At 42.3% G+C, this 24,542-nt stretch overlaps 1 protein-coding gene across 6 annotated transcripts in view; it reads left to right on the top strand.

The window, feature by feature from the left end:
* The first annotated feature begins 13,647 nt into the window (after window positions 1-13,647).
* The window catches only part of NME9 (NME/NM23 family member 9), a 38,426-nt gene continuing 27,531 nt past the window's right edge, over window positions 13,648-24,542 (top strand). For 5 of the 6 annotated variants that reach the window (XM_047783148.1, XM_047783181.1, XM_047783170.1 and 2 more), the window contains exons 1-4: window positions 13,648-13,764; window positions 14,114-14,150; window positions 18,834-18,891; window positions 24,027-24,130. In XM_047783148.1, the coding sequence (XP_047639104.1) occupies window positions 14,118-14,150; window positions 18,834-18,891; window positions 24,027-24,130 (195 nt within the window). In that variant the 5' untranslated portion in view covers window positions 13,648-13,764; window positions 14,114-14,117. Of the gene's footprint in view, window positions 13,765-14,113; window positions 14,151-18,833; window positions 18,892-24,026; window positions 24,131-24,542 lie in introns of those variants that run through there. The other variant, XM_047783159.1, reaches the window with a different exon arrangement.

Below are 24,542 nucleotides of genomic sequence, written 5' to 3'. Positions count from 1 at the left end.
TAATTTGTATTAACACAACATTGTATATAGTTATATATTTACCATTGTCTATATTTACCAGAAGACCAGTTAGAATTGAGACCTGAGATGTCTGGGGCAGTCATTCAGGAAGCTTCAGGGGACACACTAGAGGAGCAGAGTCTTTGGTAATGAGATCTCCGAGGCTTGACTAAGGTCCAGATCTGCCTCAGAATTTTCTTTTGTTGGCTCAAATAGATAGGCGAGGAATTTTGTTCCAAGGGGAAGTTAGAAAAAATGTCCTGCTCTCTAATGTCCCAGGAGAGCCTATGCAATCAAGGGGCAAAATTCCTTACCTCTTAGGAGATGTCGAGCACTGTGACAGCCTGAGATCTTATCCTACTTGCAAGCTAACACGTTATTCTGCTATAGTTTGGTGGACCCTGGCAGAAGACATGAAATTTCCAAGTCAGCGTTGAGGAATAGGTTATCACTCACAGCAGCAGTAGTAACAAGGGTATTAGGATTTCTGCAAAGGCTTCCCAAACCTCAGTGCCCATGGGACAGGGCCAAACAGAGCCAGGTGCACCTGCGCATGCGTGAGTTGTGTTACAGGAGAATGCAGAGCTTCAGGAAAGCAAAGCCTTCCTAATGGAGAGGAAATAGGCTTACTATAAAGGGAGACCCTCTCCCTCTTCCGAGGCTGTCAGCCTTGTTTTAGAAGACCCAATCTCTATCTTTCAAGGCTGTTCACTGTATAAACATTCCTGAAAATAAATGGGAATCAAGGCAGTGGGGCATTAACCTGCAAAATGTGCAGAAACACACAGAGAAATGCTGCTGACAGGAGGACCCTGGGGTCAGACTGCTCTACCTCAGGCAGAATGTCTGCTGGCCGCCTCCTTCACCTCTCAGCAAGTATGTGTAGAGGGCTGCACAAGGCTCCTCAGTCCTGCCTCTGTGGGAACCTGAGGCTCCATAACAGAGTCACCAGCAAGTAGCTGGGACAGTTTGTCCTACAGGGACTCACATTACAGATCAGCAATTGATGGGAACCCTCAGTGACTTCTACAACAGGAAGAAAATTAAACACAGTCCAATGCGGGTGGATGGGCTCAGAGAGACAGGCTGCTTCCGTTTTGTGGCTCACTCACTTGTGTTTTCAAAGTCAGCCCCACAATCAACCAAAACCTACCAGAACTTACAGATGAGTTTAACAAGGTCTCAGAGCATAAAGTTGATATACAAAAATCAGTGTATTCCTACGTACTGGCAGTACCTAACTGGAAATGAAGTAAAAAACATAAAAACCATTTCATTAAGTAATAGCATAAATAAACATGGAATAAAATGACTTTCAAAACCTATTAAACATTCTTGAAATTAAAGCGTAAGTAAAGGGAAAGCTATGCCATTTTCACGAATTACAAGACTCAGTATTACTAAGATATCAATTCTCCCTGAGTTAATCTGCAGATTTTTTTTTTTTTTGGTCTTTTTTGTCTTTTTGTCTTTTCTAGGGCCGCACCCAGGGCATATGGGGGTTCCCAGGCTAGGGGTCCAATCGGAGCTGTAGCCGCCGGCCTACACCACAGCCACAGCCACACGGGATCCGAGCCACGTCTGTGACCTACACCACAGCTCAGGGCAACGCCAGATCCTTAACCCACTGAGAGAGGCCAGGGATCGAGCTGCAACCTCATGGTTCCTAGTCGGATTTGCCAACCACTGAGCCATGACGGTAACTCCTTTATCTGCAGATTTAATGCAATCCTAATTAAATGTCCAACAAGAGTTTTTTGAAAAATACCAACAGGTATTCTATTTTTTTTTGGGGGGGGGGGTCTTGTCTTTTTAGAGCTGCACCCATGGCATATGGAGGTTCCCAGGCTAAGGGTCAAATCAGAGCTCTAACTGCCAGCCTACACCACAGTCACAGCAACACCAGATCCTTAACCCACTGAGCAAGACCAGGGATCGAACATGGGTCCTCATGGATACTAGTCAGGCTCATTAACCACTGAGCCACAATGGGAACTCCCCAACAGGCATTCTAAAAATTGAAAGACTTAGAATAGGGAGTTCCCACGGTGGCTCAGCGGAAATGAATCTGACTAGCATCCATGAGGACCCAGGTTCAATCCCTGACCTTGCTCAGTGGGTTAAGGACCCAGCGTTGCTGTGAGCTGTTGTGTAGGTCAGCAGCTACAGCTCCAATTCAACCCCTAGTTGGGAACTTCCTAATGCCGTGGGTGGAGCCCTAGAAAGATTAAAAAAAAAAAAAAAAGACTCAGAATAGCCAAAGCATACAATGGGTTAAGGATCTGGCATTGTCACTACTGTGGCTCCAGTCACTGCTGTAGTGTGGGTTCAGTCCCTGGCCTGGAACTTCTGTATGCCACAGGCGCAGCCAAAAAGAAAAAAAGAAGAATAGCCAAAGCAATTTTGAAAGAGGAAAACAAAATTGGAGGACTTAGATGACCTGATTTTAAGACTTACATGTCTAGCTCAGGTTACTATAACACAATACCATAAACTAGGTGTCTTATCAACAATAGAAGCTTATTTCACATGGTTCTGGAGGCTGGGAGACAGATCCCAGTGCCAGCATGAAGAGGTTCAGGTGAAGGCCCTCTACCAAGTTGCAGACAGGTGACTTTCTGTGTCCTCACACAGAAACAGGGTGAGCTAGCTCTCTGGTCTCTTCTTTTTATTTATTTTTTTCTTTTTACATTTTGACCCCCTTCACCCATTTCTCCTACCCCCTCACTTTCCTCCTCTGACAATCACCAATCTCATCTCCATATCTATGAGCTTGGTTTTTGTTATTGTTGTTTTGTTTTTGTTTATTTGTTAAGATTCCACCCATGAGAGATCACACAGTATTTGTCTTTCTCTGTCTGGTTTATTTCACTCAGCATAATGCCTTGAGGTCCCTCCATGTTGTTGCAAATGGCAAGCTTTCACTTTTTATGGCAGAATAATATTCTACTGCATATGTACATACCACACTCCTTTGTCTATTCATCTATCAATGGACACTGGGTTGTATTATTCTTTCACAGTGGCTGTCTAGTTTCCCCAGCATCATTTATTGAAGCAACTGTCCTTTCCCCATTGTACATTCTTGGCTCCTTTGTTGTAAATTAACTGACCATACATACATGGGTTTATTTCTGGGCTCTTTATTCCATTCCATTGATCTATATGTCTGTTTTTACTCCAGTACCCTGCTGTTTTAATTGCTATAGTCTTATAATATAGTTTGAAATCAGGGAGCTTGATGCCTCCAATTTCATTCTTCTTTCTCAAGATTACTTTGGCTATTTGTGGCCTTTTGTGGTTCCACCGAAATTTTAGGATGGCACATGACAGAAAGAGGGCAAGATGTCTAGCTCTCTGGGTTCTTTTTAAAATTTTTTTAAAAAATAAACTATTGGAATATAGTTGACTTAGAAATTTATGTTAGTTTCAGGCATATAGCAAAGTAAATCTGTTACGGGGAGTTCCTGTTGTGGGTCAGTGGAAATGATTCTGACTAGGATCCATGAGGACGCAGGTTCAATCCCTGCAGTGGGTTAAGGATCCGGCATTGCTGTGAACTGTGGTGTAGATCGCAGATGGGGCTCAGATCTGGCATTGTTATGGCTGTGGCATAGGCCTGTGGCTGCAGCTCCAATTCAACCCTTAGCCTGGGAACTTCATATGCCATGAGTGCGACCCTAAAAAGCAAAAAAAAAAAACTGTTATACATATACATATATCCGTTTCTTTTCATATTCTTTTCCCCTGTGGGTTATTACATAGTATAGAGTAGATTACCCTATGCTACCCAGTAGGTCCTTGTTCCCTACCTATTTTATATACAGCAGTGTGTAGACATCAATCCCAACCTCCTAATTTATCTCTCCCACCCCGCATTTACCCTTTGGTAAACATAAATTTGGTTTCAAAATATTTGAGTGGTGGGAGAAAATAGTTTCAAATGATGCAGCTGAAAAGGGCTTAATATCTAAAATTTACAAATAACTTATACAACTCAACAGCAAAAAAAACAACAACCCAATTGAAAAATGGGCAAAAAACCTGAATGGACATTTCTTCAAAGAAGATATGCAGATAGCCAACAGGCATGAAAAAATGCTCAACATCACTAATTATTAGAGAAATGCAAATCAAAACTACTATGAGCTACCACCTCACACCTGTCAGAATGGCCATCAATAACAAGTAAACAAATAACAAATGCTGTAAAGGGTGTAGAGAAAAGGTTACTTTTTATGGCTGAATACTACTCAGCCATAAAAAACAACAAAATAATGCCATTTGCAGCAACGTGGATGGAACTAAAGACTCTCATACTAAGTCAGAAAGAGAAACACAAATACCATATGATTTCACTTACATCTGGAATATAATTTATGGCACAAATGAACCTTTCCACAGAAAAGAAACTCATGGACTTGGAGAACAGACTTGTGGCTGTCAAGGGGGAGGGGGAGGGGGAGGGGGAGCGAGTGGGATGGACTGGGAGTTTGAGGTTAATAGATGCAAACTATTGTATTTGGAATGGATAAGCAATGAGATCCTGCTGTATAGCACAGGGAACTATATCTAGTCACTTGTGATGGAAAATGATGGAGGATAACATGAGAAAAAGAATGTATATATATGTGTGACTGGGTCACTTTGCTGTACAGCAGAAATTGACAAAACACTGTAAACCAACTATAATGGAAAATAAAAATCATTAAAAAAGAAAATCTTTGAGTCTTTCTGCTTTGTTAGTTCTTTTGTATCATTTTTTGGTTAAATTCCACATATTAGTGATCTCATATGATATTTGTCTTTCTTTGTCTGACTTACTTCACTTAGCATGATAATTTCCAGGTCCATGCGTGTTGCTGCAAATGACATTATTTCATTCTTTTTATAGCTGAATAATGTTTCATTGTACATATGTACCACATTTTCTCTATCCAATCCTCTGTGGATGGACATTTAGATTGTTTCGATGTCTTAGCTATTATAACTGGTGCTGCAATGCATATTGGGGTGCATGTGTTTTTTGAATTATGGTTTTCTCCAGATATATTCTGGCTTCTGGCTTCTTCTTCTGTTTTTTCTTTTTAGGTCCACACCTGTAGTATATGGAAGTTCCTGGGCTAGGGGTCAAACGAGCTGTAACTGCAAGTCCATGCCACAGCAACAGCAACACCAGATCTGAGTCACATCTGTGACCTATGCTTCGGCTTGCAGCATGCCAGATCCTGAACCCACTGAGTGAGGCCAGGGATCAAACCCGAATCCTCATAGATACTAGTCAGGTTCTTAGCCCACTGAGCCACAACGGGAACTCCCCTGGCTTCTTCTTATAAGGGCACCAATCCTGTTCATGAGGGCATCGCCTTCATAACCTAATAAAAACCCTACATTCAATACCATCCCATTAGGATTAGTGTTTCAACGTACAAATTTTGAGGGGACACAAACATTCAGCCCATAACACTATGCAGCTATAACAATTAAGTCAGAGGAGCACTGGCATAAGGATAAACATAGGAGAGGTTTTTTCTCCTATTTGTAAAGTAAGAAGTAAAGGAGTGTCTTTTCAACAAATTGTGCTCATACAACCAGAAATCCTTTTGTGAAAAAAAAAAAAAAAAAGACCTAGATCCCTACCTCACATTCCTCACAAAAATTAATTTGAAACAGCGGTACAACCATACTGTGGAATATGCATCAATTAAAGGGAATGAAATACTGATACATGCAGCAACTCTAGGGAATTATGCTGAGTGACAAAAAGCCAATCCCCAAAGCTCACATACTATATGAGATATTATTTTTTTAAACGACAAAATTTTAGAAATGGGGGGCAGAATAGTTGTTGCCAGACATTAGGGAAGAGAGACGAGCTGAAGGGAGGTGGGTGTGGCTATACAGGGCAACACAAAGGATCTTTGTGTTCAGGATCTTGACTGTGATAGTGGATACATGAGCCTAAATATGGCAGAATCTTACAGACCTAATACACACACACACACACACACAAATGAGCACAACTAAACTAGGACAACTTGGCTCATATGGGTGGATTATATCAATGTCAACATCTTAGTTGTGACATTATACTATAGTTTTGCAAAATGTTACCATTGGGGAAAATTCTGCCAAGTGTACAAAGGATTTCTCTCTCTTGTTTTAACAACTGTATGAATCTACAATTATCTCAATAAAAATTTCAATGAAAAAGTGAATTCAAGATAGGTCATAAGCCTACATGTAAATTTTAAATAATTTCATTTATTATAATTTAAAAATAATTTCTAGTATTATAACGTTTTAAAATGAAGGGAATGTCTTCATGGGAGTAGGCAAAGATTCCTTAGGAAAAGATCTCTTAGGGCAAAGAAAATATAAACAGAATTCTAAATTGATACATTCCATCTCATCAAAAATTTAAAATTTCATTGAATCCATCCTGGTAACATCAAGCAGGCAGCTGGGGGGCAGAGTGTGGAGGATTCCATATCTGATACTTCACCACTTAGACCCCAAAGTAACACCAATTGCATATCCCCTCTCCTCCCCCACAACCCCATGGACCGCGGAAAAGTAATGAAATGGCTCCATCTGGCTGCAAGGGAGGGAGTGGCCATTGTCATCCTTGTCTAGAGAGCTGCCTCTCAGAGATGATCCCAACACTGTGAACATGATACTTTAACAACAGCAGTTATGACTTCACTGCCAAGAAACTTTAAAAGACATTATCTCTCTCCACAACATCCCTGAATGTTAAGTACTAATGCTCCTCATTTTTTAAAATTAATTTTTATTTATTTTTGTCTTTTTGCCTTTTCTAGGGCCGCTCCTGCAACATATGGAGGTTCCCAGGCTAGGGGTCGAATCAGAGCTGTAGCCACAGGCCTACACCAGAGCCACAGCAACGCAGGATCCGAGCTGAGTCTGCAACCTACACCACAGCTCACGGCAACACCGGATCCTTAACCCACTGAGCGAGGCCAGGGATCGAACCCACAACCTCATGGTTCCTAGTCGGATTTGTTAACCACTGAGCCACGATGGGAATTCCTTCTCATTTTAAAGACAAGGAAACCAAGGGAGTTCCCATTGTGGCGCTGCAGTCATGAAACTGACTAGTATCCATGAGGACGAAGGTTCAGTTCCTGGATCTGCATTGCCATGAGCTGTGGTGTAGGCCGGCAGCTGCAGCTCTGATTCAACCTCTAGCCTGGGAACTTCCATATGCCAAGGGTGCAGCCCTAAAAATGCAAAATACATACATACATACAAGGAAACCAAGGTTGAGGAAGTTGCAGTAACTTACCCAAGCTCACACAGGCAGTAGGTGTTTGGTCCAGTATCCAACCCAAGCCTGCTAGATGAAAAAGCCTCCAGTTCTGACTCCCAACTGCCTTCCTCAGAGCAAGTGACAGTAGGGACATGCTGTTCCTTATGGGAAAAGAAAACATAATATCTAGAAGCAGAGATATATGTGAGCCTAGACAAAGATGTATGTATACATTCTTATGTAACACGAAAGACTGGAAGTTATCTGGGGAAATAAACTGCTTTGGTTTGTGATTTGCTGTCAAAGCGGGTATGTTCATTCTCGTTGTTCAGTCACATCACCTTGCTGAAGTCTTTTAACAGAGAAAATGCTCCTGGTGTTCCTTGTGGATCACAGAAGGGTTTCCTTTGAGAAAACCACCACCTTGTGGCAATGAATATGACTTGCAGGAAAAAGAAGGGCTTTTTTGTTTGTTTTTTCCCCCCCGTCTTTCAGACTCCAAAACACAGCAGTAATACTTAAAGTTGGAAGTTTCTGCATTAAACAAAGCAAAATAAACAAAGCAAAAAAGTACTTCCCTTAGGGCAGGCTTAATTGAAACAAATATTTTTGGAAAAGATATCTGACTTTTGGGTAAAGCACTTAAATCACTGACACATGTCATAAAATATGTAAAAGATGGAAATTTCATTAAATTAAGATGTAAAAAGTTGGGGCGATCCATTTGGGATAAACTTGAGGAGGTTCCATAGTGTCCAAACTATACACTTTTGAAAGTAAAAAGGGTTGCTATTAATAATTATAGGGGACACGGTTTGGGATTGGCATATGCTCACTATTGCATATGGAATGGATGGTCAATGGGGACCTGCTGCAGAGCACAGGGAGCTCTGCTCAATATTCTGTGATAACCTCTATGGGGAAAGAATCTGAAAAAGAATGGATGTGGGTACATGTATAACGGAATCACTTTGCTATGCAGCAGAAATGAACACAACATTGTCAATCAACTATGCTTCAATAAGGGGACAACTGGTGAAAGGTCAGAATGTAAAGACGTGGTTCCTCTTAATTTGTTTCTGTGGTTTATCCTGGCAGAATTGTAACTGTATTTTATAGTAGATACCACACGGAGTTCCTGTTGTGGCTCAGCAGTTAACGAACCTGACTAGCATCCATGAGGATGCAGGTTCAATCCCTGACCTCACTCAGAGGGTTAAGGATCCAGTGTTGTGTGAGCTGTGGTCACAGATGTGGCTTGGATCTGGCATTGCTGTGGCTGTGGTGCAGGCTGGTGGCTATAGCTCTGAGTGGACCCCTAGCCTGGGAACCTCCATATGCAGCAGTGCTGCCCTAGAAAAGGACAAAAAAAGACAAATGTGTGTGTGTGTGTGTGTACAGTAGAGACCACATGGTGAGAAATCTAAATCTTTCAAAGTGAATAAAAAGTCTTTATCTTTCAGTGTGCTGGCAGGAGGAGTTTAGTATCTGATCTGAATTTTATTTTGGGAACTAAGACCTAAAGGAGATTTCAAATGATTCAAGAGCTTGAGTAACCACCACCCTGTGGCAACAAAGCAAACAAAACAGAAACAAAGCATCATTTACATCTAGTAGACCCAGTCTGCAATGCTGTCATACAGATACCATTGTATGGATGTACCACAGTTTAACTATCTCTTCACCTATTGAAGGACATCTTGGTTGATTCCCATTTTTGGTGATTATGACTAAAGCATTTATATACAGGCTTTGTATACACATAAGGTTTCAAATTAGTTGGGTAAATATATAAGACCACCATTGCTGGATATGGTAAGACTATGTTTAGCTTTGTAAGAAACCGCCCAGGGAGGGATTAAATTAGGAGGTTAGGATTAACATACACATGCTGCTATATATAAAATAGATAACCAAAAAAGACCTACTATATAGCACAGAGAACTCTATTCAATATTCTGTTATAACCTATATGGGAAAAGAATCTGAAAAGCAATGGATATGTGGGGAGTTCCCGTTGTGGTTCAGTAGTAACAAACCTGACAAGTATCCATGAGGATGTGGGTTTGATCCTTGACCCCACTCTGTACGGTTAAGGATCCGGAGTTGCCATGACCTGTGGTGTAGGTCACAGACGGGGCTTGGATCTGGTGTTGCAGTGACTGTGGTGTAGACCGGCAGCTGCAGATCTGATTCAGCCCCTAGCCTGGGAACTTCCATGTGCCAAGGGTGTGGCCCTAAAAAACAAAAACAAAAACAAAAAAATAAAAAATAAAAAAAAAGAGAGAGAGAGAAAAAGAAATGTATATATGTATATGTATAACTGAATCACTTTTCTGTATACCTGAAACTAATACATGATAACTCAACTATACTTCAATAAAATTAAAAAAAAAATAAAGTACAACCGAACATTTTTACTCTAAAAAACTGCCAAAACATCTTTCACAGTAGCTGTACACTGCATTCCCGCCAGCAATAAACAGGAGTGCCTGCTGCTTCACTAACATTTAAACATTGTCAGGGGGTTTGTTTTTAAAATTTTAGCCATTCTGATAGATGTGCAGAAATATTTTATTATTGCTTTAATTTGTAATTCCCTGGTGACACATGGAGGTGAGCATATTTTTCATTTGCTTACTTTTCATCTGCTTATCTTCCTTGGTGTTGTAGCTGTTCAGATCTTTTGCCCATTTTTAACTTGGGTTGTTTGCTATCTTATTGTTGAGTTTTGTATATTTTGGATAAAATTTCTTTATCAGATATGTGTTTTGCAAATATTTTCTCCTTTATCTTTTCATCCTCTTAGCAGGCTTTTGAAGAGCACAAGTTTTTAATTTTAATAAATTCCAACTTATAAATTTTTTTTCTTTCATGGATCATTCTTTTGATGCTGTGTCTAAAAAGTCATTGCAAACCCAAGATCACCTAGATTGTCTCCTATGTTTTCTTTCTTTCTTTTTCTTTTCTTTTTTTTTTTGTCTTTTTGTCCTTTTAGGGCCGCACTGGAGGCATATGGAGGTTCCCAGGCTATGGGTCGAATTGGAGCTACAGCTGCAGACCTACACCACAGCTCGCGGCAACACCAGATCCTTAACCCATTGATGGAGGCCAGGGATCAAACCTGCAACCTCTTTGTTCCTAGTTGGATTCGTTTCTGCTGCGCCACAATGGGAACTCCCTGTCTCCTATGTTTTCTTCCAGAAGTTTTATAGCTCTCCATTTCATATTTATGTCTACGAACTGTTTTGAGTTAATTTCATGAAAGGTGTAAGGTTTGTGTCCATATTTATTTATTTACTTGCAAGTGGATGTCCAATTATTCAGCACCATTTCAGGCAAAAGACCGTTCTTTCTACATTGACTTTCCTTTGCCCCTTCGTCAAAGATCAGTTGTCTACATTTGCACAGTTCTGTTTTTACACTTTTTATTCTCTTCCATTGATCTATGTATCTATTTTTTCACTAGAATGCTGCCCTGCTTATTGTAGCTTTATGGTAATTCTTGAAGTCTGGTAGTGTCAGTTATCCAACTTTGTTATTCTTCTTCAGCATTGTGTTGGCTCTTCTGGGTCTCTTACCTCTTCATATAAACTCTAGAATCCGTTTGTTGACATCCACAAAATAGCTTGCTGGAATTTTGATTGGAATTGTGTTTAATCTATTGACCATATTGGCAAAAACTGATGTGTTAACAAAATATTGATTCTTCCTATCCTCACACATGGAATATCTCTCTGTTTATTTAAATCTTTCAGATTTCTTTCATCAGCTATTATTGACTTCTGGTTTAATTCCATTGTGGTCTGAGAACATAATCTGTATGACTTCTATTCTTTTAAATTGGTTAGGATACATTTTACCATCTGGAATGTGGCCTTTCTCGATGAATGTTCCATGTGAACTTAAGAAGGATCTGTATTCTGTACTTGTTAGAGGAAGTACAGCATAAATGTTGATTAGATCAAGTTGGTTGATGTTATTGCTCAGTTCAACTTTTTCCTTGCTCATTATCTGCCTGCCCTATTTACTCATTTCTTTTCTTTTCTTTTTTTTTTTGTCTTTTTGCCTTTTTCTAGGGCCGCTCCCGTGGCATATGAAAGTTCCCAGGCTAGGGGTCTAACCGGAGTGGTAACCACCAGCCACAGCCACAGCCACAGCAACACGGGATGCGAGCTGCATCTGCAACCACAGCTCACGGCAATGCCAGATCCTTAACCCACTGAGCAAGGCCAGGGATTAAACCTGCAACCTAATGGTTCCTGGTCAGATTCGTAAACCACTGCGCCATGACAGGAACTCCCCCTATTTATTCATTTCTTAAAGATATGGTGTTGAAATCTTCAATTATAATAGTGGACTTCCATACGACCCCGCAATCCCACTCTTGGGCATCTATCCAGACAAAACTCTACTTAAAAGAGACATGTGCACCCGCATGTTCACTGCAGCGCTATTCACAATAGCCAGGACATGGAAACAACCCAAATGTCCATCGACAGATGATTGGATTCGGAAGATGTGGTATATATACACAATGGAATACTACTCAGCCATAAAAAAGAATGACATGGGAGTTCCCGTCGTGGCGCAGTGGTTAATGAATCCAACTAGGAACCATGAGCTTGCGGGTTCGGTCCCTGCCCTTGCTCAGTGGGTTAACGATCCGGCGTTGCTGTGGTGTAGGTTGCAGACGCGGCTCGGATCCCGAGTTGCTGTGGCTCTGGCGTAGGCTGGTGGCTACAGCTCCGATTCAACCCCTAGCCTGGGAACCTCCATATGCCGCAGGAGCGGCCCAAGAAATAGCAAAAAGACAAAAAAAAAAAAAAAAGAATGACATAATGCCATTTGCAGCAACATGGATGGAACTAGAGAATCTCATACTGAGTGAAATGAGCCAGAAAGACAAAGACAAATACCATATGATATCACTTATAACTGGAATCTAATATCCAGCACAAATGAACATCTCCTCAGAAAAGAAAATCATGGACTTGGAGAAGAGACTTGTGGCTGCCTGATGGGAGGGGGAGGGAGTGGGAGGGATCAGGAGCTTGGGCTTATCAGACACAACTTAGAATAGATTTACAAGGAGATCCTGCTGAATAGCATTGAGAACTTTGTCTAGATACTCATGTTGCAACAGAACAAAGGGTGGGGGAAAAAATGTAATTGTAATGTATACATGTAAGGATAACTTGATCCCCTTGCTGTACAGTGGGAAAATAAAAAAAATTATATAAAAAAATATATAGGCTAAAAAAAAAAGAAATCTTCAATTATAATAGTGGGTTTATCTGGTTTTTTTTCTTTGCAGTTCTATCAATTTTTGTCTCAGTATTTTGATGCTCTGTTGATAAGTACATACACAGTTAAGTATTGTTATGTCTTCCCGGAGAACTGACATCTTTAACATTATGTAATGCCCTCTCTTCATCCTTGATAAATTTCCTTGTTCTAAAGTCTACATTGCCTGAAGTTAATATAGCTACTCCAGCTTTCTTTTGATTACTGTTAGCATGGCATAGCTTTCTCCACTTCTTTACTTTTAACTCTGTCTTTAAAACAAAACAAAACAAAACAAAAAAACACACACCTTTTAAATCTGTTTTATATTTAAAGTGGATTTCTTGGAGTTCCCGTCATGGCTCAGTGCTTAACACACTCAACTAGCATCCCTGGCCTTGCTCAGTGGGTTAAGGATCCGGTGTTGCCTTGAGCTGGGTGTGAGTCGCAGATGTGGCTCGGATCTGGCGTTGCTGTGTCTGTGGTGTAGGCCGGAGGCTGCAGCTCCAATTCTACCCCTAGCCTGGGAACCTCCATATGCCAAGGGTGTGGCCCTAAAAAGACCAAAAAAAAAAAAAAAAGTGGATTTCTTATAGACAACACACACTTGGGTCTTTTTTTAAATTTCCCTAGCAATTTCTGTCTTTTAATTGGTATTGATCATTTATACCACATTTGCAACTGTTTTCTATTTGCTCCACTTTACTTTCATACTGAATTTTGAATTTGTAATTTTGTATTCTTTGTCTTAAAGAGAACCTCTTCAGATTCCTCAAAACCTGGAGCTATCCCTGCCCAGCATGTATTAAGTAACAATAGAAACGCTGTATGCCAGTCCTGGTGGGGCAGAAGAGGTGCAGGAATTCGAGAATGCCCCTGTACAGTACATGAATGCAGCAGGTCTCTGGTGTGTCCAAATGTCTCAGACACAGACAAACACTTCAGTCAATGAAAGCATTCCCAAAGTCCAATTCTGACAGCAAGGGGCGGGACTCCTTCCTGCCTTTCCATTGGGCCCAGAGTGGGCGTGGCTTATGAGTACTCTTGTTTATTACCCGGGGTAGCCTTAGCACTGCGCTTTGTTGCCATGACGACCGTGGCTGGGTTGCTGCAGAGTCTGCTGGAAACTCTCGCTGCAGGTTGAGGACCGGTACCTGTTTGCAGTGGCTTGGTTCCCCAGGAATAAATTAGAACAGCACCACAAGGTTCAAAAATTGGCCTTTTTCCGCTAGAATTCCCCTGCGGACGCTGTGATGCCTGACAGGCCCCTGGACTCGCGCGCCCCTTGGCCAGCTCCAGGGTGGGGAAGGGGCTCCTCAAATCTGCAGAAAAGCGAGCCAGCAGCCTGGGGGCAGCAAGCTCCGCTTCTCCCATGGGGGGGTTCATTTTGCATCGTTGCGTTTCTTTGCTGCCACTCATAATTAACTTAAAGGGGAGGGTGGTAAGGGGCTTTGTCTGAAGGAGGCTTTTGGCTTGCTGATCCACACAGCGTTTTCTCAATAGATTGCTGCCAAATGGCCTGAGCCCTCAGTAACAGAGCTTCTGTCTTTGCAGAGCCATGGGCAGCAAGAAGAAAGAAATTGCCCTGCAGGTAAGCCTCAAAGGGGAGCTTGCTTTCAGCATTTGATATAGGATTGGTTCGGGGTGGGGGTGAAGAGAATGATGCGGAGTGATATAAAAATGATACTCTGCTGGTAGTATGTGACAGACTGTGTTCTTGAATTTGAATATTGCACCTTTATGTCTTAAAGGGAAAAAAACTTATATTGGACCTCTAGTAATGACAAATATTTTGTGCACTTAAATATAAGAAAACACAAAGTTGGGTATAAGTTGTTTATGCTTATAGTGTTTATGCAACTATAAAACCAGCACAGGGAACTATACCCGGTCACTGGTGATGGAACATGATGGAGGATAATGTGAGAAAGAGAATGTATGTATATGTGTAACTGGGTCACTTTGCTGTACAGCAGAAATTGACTGAACACTGTAAATATACTATAATTTAAAACATTTTTTAAAGTAAAACAAGAAACCAAGAAAATATGAATTGGTATAATTCAATGTGACATATTTTTGTTGAGGTATAATTACAGCTTGCTGAGAGAGTATGGTATAGGTTCTTTGAGTTCAGGCATGTGTCTGTAGCTATGCTCCCTCTGGAGCCCCAGTTCTCCCCTCCACAACTCTCAAAAATCATTTGTTTATTCAAGAAATACGTTTTGCTACACTTTCAACTATAAGATGCCTTACTTCATTTGGGCCTGTGACGAGTGACTCCATAAGCCAGCATCTGCTTTCTGTTTATTTACTTTTTTTTTTCTGGCCCTGGACAATAAGTAGTGGTTGGTTCTAAAGTGATGGTAAGAACATGCAAGCCTGGGCCCCGGAACTGAGAGGGAGGGCTTTATCGTAAGATCATCTGGATGATGTGTAATGGGGGACCTTTCAAAGTAAACTTTAAAATGTCTCATAGTCAGTTCAGCCCACCAGAATCCAGGTGCCTCTCGGAGAGTAGAGTGGCAGTCATCTTGAGGCACCTGGTTCTCCTTTATTGTTCTCTGTGGCACCAGAATTTTACATGTGAATTTCATAAGCCTAGTGATTTTTAAAAGGAAGAAAGCAATGCTAGTCTAAGGTAGCATGCAGGGGGTGGAGGTGGACAGGGAAGGGAAAGTTTTGGACTGAAAGTCCAAAGACCTAATGTAGGTTTTGACTCTTCTCTTAGCCAACTCTGGGACTTTAGATAAAGCACATAACTTCTCTGGGCTCTAGCTTGCCCATCTGCAGAATGAGGATTTTGGGTGAATGATCCCCAAGGACCTTCCAGCATCAACATTCTCGCACTCTAGAGTTATGAAACCTTTGCTCCAGCTATAGTCTGTCTGTTAATAGAGTCTAAGCACCTGGTCCTACCACTTGTTGCTGTGAATGATTCCCTCAACCTCTCCAAATCTCCCTGTTCTTATGTAAACAGGAGAGAGAATACATAACCAGAGTTGTTGCGATGAGACTCCTTTAGACATTTCCAGGCTGGTCTGAGTGCCATCTGTGGTGGCTCTAAGATTTTTGCCTCGTATGATTATCTTTTCATGTGTCTATGTTTCACATCCCCTTTGAGAATAATAACATTTTTCACCAAATTTTTTTTCACACATACTCCCCAGAGCTCTGAGTTCATTGTGGACTCAAAGTAAGTGTTCCCATTGGCTGAGGGAGGAGGGGGTGGCTATGCGCTGTGGCATCTGTGTAATTGTTGCCTCTTTACCAGGTCAAGGTCAATTCTTTTTTTTTTTTTTTTAAGTATAGTTTATTTACAATGTTATGCCAATTTCTGCTGTATGGTGAAGTTCTAAGCAATCCAATTAATTCCAACCAATCGAGCCAGTTCCAACTAATATAACCAGTTCCAACCAAGCCAAGCATTTCCAGCTAATTCAACCAGTTCCAACCTATCCAACAAGTTCTAACCAATCTAGTTAATTTCAACCAATTCAAAGATGCACAACCTACGTTTGGAGAAAGCACCAAACATACCTAAACTAAGGGACAGTCTACAAAATAACCCTCTCATAGTCTTCACAAGTGTCAAGGTCATGAAAAATCAAAGAATGCCTGAAGAACTATTACAGACTAAAAGAGACTAAAGAGACTTGACAAATCTGGCACATGATTCTGTTTAGATCCTTTGCTATTCAGGACACCAAGGGTGACAGGTAAAACTTGAATGGAGTCAGGGGATTAGATAGTAATAATATGTCTTTCTTTCTTTTTTTGTCTTTTTAGGGCCACACCCAAGGCATATGGAAGTTCCCAGGCTAGGGGTCGAATTATTTCTTGCCTTTGATGATTATGTGAATAAGTAGAATCAGGTATTCAGGGATAATGGGAAATCAGGTTAGTAATTTACTTTCAAATAATTCAAGAAAAATTTCTTTACCCTGTACTTGCAAATTTTCTGTAAGTTTGAAATTGTTTTTAAATAAAAACATTGCATAAAAATATATACTATTAATAACGTACTATGTATAATATATAATATGTATTTCTTTGATTTTCATTTCTGATATAAACCAGAATACTCTGTGGGTAGATAAGAGAAAAATGTGAAGAAATGGCAATAAATTCAACTGTAAATTATTTATGATGTGGATGTTTAACAGAAGATGTGCAAAACTTACACAAAGAAAACTATAAAACATTGCTGAGAAAAATTAAGGAAGGTTTATTAAATGTTAGGAAACATTATGTTCATGTCGTGGATTGGAAGACTCAGTCTTGTTTTCAGTTTTATTCCAAATCTATCTGTAGATTCAATGCAATACCATTTTTAAAAACGGCAGAAATTGAGAAGCTGGTTCTAAAATGTATATGGAAATGCAAAGAGCCTAGCCTAGCCAAAACGATCTCGAAAAAGAACAGATGTGGAAGCCTTACACTGCCTGATTCCAAGACTTATTATTAAGCTACAGTAATCAAAATAGTATAGTACTGGCATAAGAATAGATAAATAGGTCAATGAAACAGAATAGAGTCCAAAATAAACCCATACTTACGCAATCAGGTGGTTTTCAACAAAGGAGTCTAAGCAATTTAACGGAGAAATAAAGTTTTTGTTTGTTTGTTTTTATTTTTTTGCCACACCTGTGGCATGTGGACATTCCAGGCCAGGGATCAAAGCTACACCACAGCAGGAACCCTGGTTGCGACACTGACAACACCAGCTCCTTAACCTGCTGCACCACCAGGGGAACTTCGGGAAACACATTTTTTCAACACCTTTTGGAGAAAGAACTATGCATCCACATGGGAAAAAAAATTAACCCCAACCCTTCCCTCACAATATAGACAAAAATTAATTTCAAATGGATCACAGACTTGAATGAGTAAGCTTGAATTACAAAGCTTCTAGGGAATTTCCATTGTGGCTCAGCGGAGATGAATCTCACTGGTATCCATGAGGACGCAGGTTCGATCCCTGGCCTCACTCAGTGGGCTAAGTATCCAGCGTTGCCATGAACTATGCTGTAGGTCGCAGATGTGGCTCAGATCCCAAGTTGCTGTGGCTGTGGTGTAGGCCAGCAGCTACAGCTCTGATTCAGCCTCTAGCCTGGGAACCTCCATGTGCCAAGGGTGAAGCCCTAAAAAGACAACAAAGACAAAAAAACAAAAAACAAGAGTGTTCATACATCTTTAGTACCAAGAACCCCCAAACTATCTATCAAGCAGATTATGGTGCTGTTGTACAATGGGACATACTCAGGAATAAAAGTGAACAAACCACCAACGAGCAACTACCCAGGTGAATCCCCAAAATATGCTGAGAAAAAGAGGCCAGGACAAAATCAGACATGCTGTGTTATTTCATTTATATAGTTTTAGAATAGGCAAAATGAATCTATTATGGACAGAAAGCAGATCGATGTTTTTGTTTGTTTGTTTGTTTGTTTTTTGTTTTTGGCCACCACAGCAGTAACTGAGTCATAGCAATGACAACACCAGATCCTTAACCCACTGAGCCACCAGGGAACTCCCAGATTAGTGTTTACCTGGGGTGAAGAGTGGAAAGCGACTAGGAGGAGACCCAAGAGAACTTTCTGGGGTGATAGAAATGTGTATTGTGATGGGGGTGTGGTTACCTGGGTGTATGCATTTATCAAAACTCAGTGTATCTCACTGTATGTAATTTATAGCTCCATACAATGCACAAAAAGACAAAAAAATGAATTTTTTTTCTGTACATACAGATAAATATCAAAACGTAATGTTGAGGAGTTCCCATTGTGGCACAGCATTGCCATGAGCTGTGGTGTAGGTCGCAGATGCAGCTCGGATCCCACATTGCTGTGGCTGTGGCTCTGATTCAGCCCCTAGCCTGGGGACCTCCATATGCCACAGGGGCAGTCCCCCCCGCCAAAAAAAAGTAATGTTGAGTGAAAGCACAAATTGCAAATGGATATCTACAGTATGATACTGTTTATGCACATTTACACACATAAAACAATTTTATATACTGTTTTTGGATAAGTAACAAGTAAAAATTATTTTTTTTAAATGAGATTTTCTTAGAATAGTGGTTATTCTTGGGGATGGAGGAAAGAGGAGAGAGAGAAGGAGAAAAGAAAGATGGGGAAAGAGGGCAGCTGTATTTTAATTATTTATTTTGAGAGAGAGAAGATGATAGATAATCTGGAGCAAATACATACAACTGTCTCTCCATCGGTGCCCTCAGTAAGATGTCATTTGATCATTTGTTCCTCTTTGATGCTAGGTCAACATCAGCACCAAGGAACTTTGGGAGGAAATGCTCAGTTCCAAAGGACTCACTGGTAATTTCATTTTTAAACCCATCTTTTTCAAAATTGCTAAATAACATACTAAACTACAAAGAGGAAAGTGGCAAAGAGCATCATTTCCCTGTAACCTTGAGTGTCATAAATAAAGAACCAGGTAATTTCTTTGTATATATACATATCCAATTTGAACATCTGGTAGTTCAGCTCAGGAGACTAGTCAGTAGCACCAGATGACAGGGTGCCCTTGCTTTAATGTCTGTTTAGTCATCCTCAAGCTTGTTGGGTGTTATGGGACAGGAACCCCTTCTAACTACATGAAGCACAAACAGGGAAGATATTGAAAGGAATATGGGCTCTATCGGAACTCAAGGGCTGGAAGGAAAGCCAGGCAGCCCAAGAGAGAGGAACCAGGGACTGCACGGTTGTTAGGAAACAGCACGGCCACTGTCACTGGGCCTCCTGGCCCTGTCCTCCTCCTATCAATTCTCTATTGCCAAGCAACTATTTACCCAAAACTTAGTGGTTTATAGCACCATGCACTTATCATTCCACATTTTTTGTGGGTCCGGAATCCAGGTGTTGCTTAGCTGAGTGCCTCTGGCTCGAGGTCTCCCACCAGACTGCAGCTCAGGAGTCAGAGAGGCAAATGTCAAGGCTCAACTTAGAACTGAATTTGCTTCTAAGCGCGGTCATGTGGCTCTGGCAGATCTTAGAAGGTCACCTCCAAGTTCATTCCTGTGGCTATTGGCAGGACCTTGGTCATTGCTAATTATTGGCCAGAGACATCAATTTCTTGCTATTCATTTCTCCATAAGGCTACTCACAATATGGTAAGTTTTTTTCCCAGAGCAGGGTGGAAAGAAGGGAGGGAGGAGAGAAGGAGGAAGAGAGAGAAAAAAAAGAGAGAGAGAAGAGAGAAAATGAAAGCCACAACATTTTTGTAACCTAATCTCAAAAGGGACATCCCATGACTTTTGCCCTATTCTACTTGTTAGAAGCACCAGTCCAGCTGCACTCGGGGAAGAGGATTACACAAAGGCAGGAATCCCAGGAGGCAGAACTCATGGGTGGCATCTTAGATGCTGTCCAGAACAGCCTGCTCCCTGACTCTTCCTTTCTCTGCTTCTTTTCCTCTAGATACTCCTGGGCTCCGTTTGGATCTGGGTCTGCTCAGTGCTCTCTATAAATACACCTGCTCAGTCAGCTTGTATCTGCTCTTATCTCTCCCTCTCCAGCCACCCCCATGATTTTAGTACTCAAACCCCCTCCCCTTCCCTCTCTCAAGACTCGATTTTTCTCTCCAGCCCCTTCAGCCACTGTTCCCTGAGGTGTGTCTCAAACCTGTTTTCCAAACATGCCACACGTTTCCCCACTTCTTCACTTGTGCCCATGCTGTTCCTACTACCTGGAGGGAGTACCATGGCCCCATCAAAATCAGTAGAGATTATTCTCATTCCCAGGTCTCTAAAGCAGCCTCTGTGGATGAAGTCTTTCCTGAACCTCTGCGTGGTCACTTCCACCTGGAGTCCTGAGGGCATTTGGGGGTGGGACTCTGTGTCACCCCCCTAGCACACACCTAGCTTGGTGTGGTCCCTGTGGGGGTGGTACTCCATGCCTTCCCCTAGATGCTAAACACAGGGTCACCATCTTTTTCATCTCCCTCTGGAGCAGACATGTCCAGGCCCAGACGGAGCAGGTACTTAACAAATGTGGTTGCATTGATCCAGTACGTGGGTGTGAGCCTGGCCGCACTCTACTACCTGAGGAATTACAAAGCTTTTATGATGGTGCCAGGTCGTAACTGTTTTGTCCAAGTGTCTTGTCTGTGCAACTAGAACATGGCTCCAGGGTGAAACAAGAATAAAGACTTCTATTTCTTTAACCACAGTAAGAAAACTACCAGCTTATCACTTTTTGGGAATTTGCTATGTTCCAGGTATCCTACAGGATCATATCTGACATCTATTGAGTGTGGGCTCTTTATCGAGTCCTGCTCTAAGCATAACAGGAGGGAATTATGTGGACGGAAAGCATCAGGCAATCTCCAGGGAGAGGTGCCTTTCCCTCTTCCTAGAGCTGGCAGAAATTTGATTCCAAAAGCAGCCACCATCTTGGAACTATTGCCTTCTGCTGGCTCACTTCCATCTGCCTTCAAACATCAAATGTATGTTCAGATTTAAACACTCACACACACACACCTTTTCATTTTCTCTGCCATTTCTTTCCTTTTTTATTCTACTTTTTTTTTTCCTTTTTAGGGCTAGGGGTTGAATTGGAGTTGCAGCTGCCAGCCTATGCCATAGCCATGGCAACACTGGATCCAAGCCACATCTTCAACAAACACTGCCGCAGCTCACCTCAGTGCTGGATCCTTAACCCTCTGAGCAAGGCCAGGGATTGAATCCACATCCTCATGGATATTAGTTAGGTTCTTAACCCACTGAGCCACAAAGGGAACTCCTACCATTCCTTTCCTTCCTTCTCTTTTTGCTTCATGCCTTTCAGAGTCAATATCTTCACACACTCCCTCCCCAGTCCACAATCCCCTGTCCCCCATAACCCTGGGAAGTCTGCCTTTGTCCCCACCACTCCTTAGAGAGCCAGGGAGTGCAAGAGGAGATGGGAAGCTGGTACAAATGACTGGGCTGACCTAGCAATGCAAATTCTGCACAGATATCGGTAGCTAACTGGATCCCATTTTTTTCCACTGGGGCTTGAACCTGCTGTTCTTGGTGGGCCTGGATACAGGGTCCTCTAAGTCTTCAAGGATTTTTTCCTGCCATGACCCAAAATGCCTTTCTCTCGCATTACTGTGGCCTACTGAGATTTCCAAATCCCTCCACTGTGAAGCTAGGTTTTCCTCAAAGAAGCCCAGAGCTTTATCCTCCACTGGATGCTGAGGAGCCCCAGTGCCCTCTCTCTTTCCCCCACTGGTGTCTGGTTGCCTTTGGGAGAACTTGCCTTAGACCTTCTGATTGGTACTGAAATTGCAGCAAGTCTGGAATCTAGAATTCACTTTTCTCCCTCACCCAACACTCACTCCCTGCCTCCACATTGGTCTCTCTGCTGGGCTCAAAGGTGGGGTCCTTCTCATACCTACAGAGGACTGGCACCCTCAGTCTTTCCACTACCATTTCTAAGTCTCAGGGATTCCTTGGTTCCTTTCCTGCCCTCGACACTTCCACCCCTGCGCCTGGCTTCCTCATCCCTCCCAACCCCAGCCTGGTTTTCACTTTCTCTACGAAACTATATTGCTTGGCTGAACTAACCAATACTCTTGAATTTGAGCATCTTCTCTCCTGGAGTAGTTGAAAGAGCATGGCTATGGCATCCAACAAACCTTGGTCCAAAACTTGGCTCTACTGCTTGAGAATTTTTATTTATTTTTCAGCCTTGGGTTGGTTATGACATTCCTCATTTCTATGGTAGGATAATGATACCTATTTCCCTGGATTTTTTAAGAGAAAAGCAAAGGGTAGGACTTCCTTGGTGGCCTAGAGGGTTAAGGATCTGGTGTTGGAATTCCCATTATGGCTCAGAGGGTTACAAACCCAACTAGTATCCATGAGAATGAGGTTTGATCCCTGGCCTTGATTGGTGGGTTAAGGATCTGGCATTGCTGTGGTGTAGGTCAATGATGCAGCTTGGATCTGGTGTGGCTTTGGCTGCAGCTCCAATTCAACCTCCAGTCCAGGAACTTCCATATGCTGCAGGTACAGTAAGTAAAAAGCAAAAAAAAAAAAAAAAAAAGGATCTTCTGTTGTCACTGGAGTGACTTGGGTCACTGCTGTGGCATGAGTTCCATTCCAGGCCCAGGAACCTCCACATACTGTATGTGTGGCCAAAAAGGAAAAAAAGAAAGGAAAAATGCAGGTGTCTTCTTGTTGCTCAGTAAATATCAGCTCCCTCTCCTTTCTAAAATTTCCTGTGATTCCTTGTTGCCTAGTACATTAGGATGGAACTCCTCAAACTCAAATTCCCCACTCCTCCAGGGACTTCTGCTACCAATTCCTGAAGCCCAACTCTGGCAGCCCTAAGCTCCCCCCACCAAGCTTCCCAGCAGGGCCTCCCTCTCTGCCCATCCAAGCCCAGAAGTGCTCAGTGCCCAGTGCAAGTGGCCCCTTCCATGGGAAGCCTCCTTCCCTGAGTCCTACAGTACAGAGTTAAGACAGTGCTGCCAGAGTCTGTGCTAATTTTAATGATAATTTGTATCTTTTGAAAATTTTTTACTTTGTCTTTTTAGGGCCGCATTTGTGGCCTATGGAAGTTCCCAGGCTAGGGGTTGAATCAGAGCTGTACCCATTGGCCCACACCACAGCCACAGCAACACAAGATCCGAGCCACATCTGTGACCCACACTGCAGTTCATGGCAATGCCAGATCCCTAACCCACTGAGTGCGACCTGGGATCAAACCCACATCCTCATGGATCCTAGTCGGGTTCATTACCACTGAGCCATGATGGGAACTCCTCATGTTTTATTAACAGTTCTCACATCATGAGGGACTTCCTGTCGGGGCTCAGCAGAAACGAATCCAACTAGTATCCATGAGGATGTGGGTTTGATCCCTGGCCTCATTCAGTGGACTGGGTATCCAGTGTTGCCATGAGCTTCGGTGTAGGTTGCAGACGTGGCTCAGATCTGACGTTGCTGTGACATGGCTAGGATCTGACATTGCTGTGGCTGTGGTGTAGGCCAGGAGCTACAGCTCTGATTCAACCCCTAGCCTGGGACCCTGCATAGCCTGCAAGTGCGGCCCTAAAAAGCAAACAAAAACAAAAACAAAAACAAAACCCCCAAAATAAAACCAGTTCTCACATCTTGTGAAAGATTTGAAACATGAATCTTCAAAAAATAAAATCACAAATTGTGTGCTAATTAAAATTGGCCAGATTGATAGTTGATAATATAAAGGACCCATGTTAAGTGGTTTTCCATCATATTTACTTCACTGTGTTTAGAATTGGAAACACTGGGTTCAGAAGAATGAAGGAAAGCTCTGAGTCCATGCTCGCTCATACTCTGCTGAGCTAATCCATCGCTTTAACCATAAATTACCCCTGCCAACATGTCCATCAGAGGAGCCGGGATATAAGGGTGTCGGTTTTGGCTGATGTGGTGAGTGCCGGTGCCCGCTGAGCACTCCTGCGTCTTGGTTCCCCGCAGTTGTCGATGTCTACCAAGGCTGGTGTGGCCCCTGCAAGCCTGTGGTGAGCCTCTTCCAGAAGATGAGGATCGAGGCCGGTCTGGACCTTCTGCATTTTGCATTAGTAAGAGTCTCTCTCAGCAGAGTGTTGCACCACATGGTTAAAAATGAAAAATTTAAAAACAGGAACAGGAAGTTTGAGGGGCCCTTTTCAGATCATTGTGGATTTTTTGCTGATATCAGTTTCTCTAGAGGAGGATTCCTCCCCACCCAGCCTCACGACAGTCCCTGTGGGCATAGGCTGTGCCTGATGCTGGGGCTGGGGAAGGCAGGAGGTGATCCAAGGTCAAAGCGCCTTCTTGGCTCCTGGACACCATGAACCCTGACATCACTTCTAGAGCACAGGGCTTAAGATTTCTGTCCTCTGCTCTCTAAAGGGGAACTTTCAGCAAATGTTTACTTGGGTGTGTGCACGAAATGGGAGTCAATTCCAGCAGAGTGTGTGCAGGAGGTGCTCATGGGGAGCCGTCTGGTGC

This window comes from Phacochoerus africanus, chromosome 1, assembly GCF_016906955.1.
Source record: "Phacochoerus africanus isolate WHEZ1 chromosome 1, ROS_Pafr_v1, whole genome shotgun sequence".
NCBI classification, from domain to species: domain Eukaryota; kingdom Metazoa; phylum Chordata; class Mammalia; order Artiodactyla; family Suidae; genus Phacochoerus; species Phacochoerus africanus.
The sequence above is the reverse complement of the archived record's forward strand: the minus strand, read 5'-3'. Positions and strand labels throughout refer to the sequence as shown.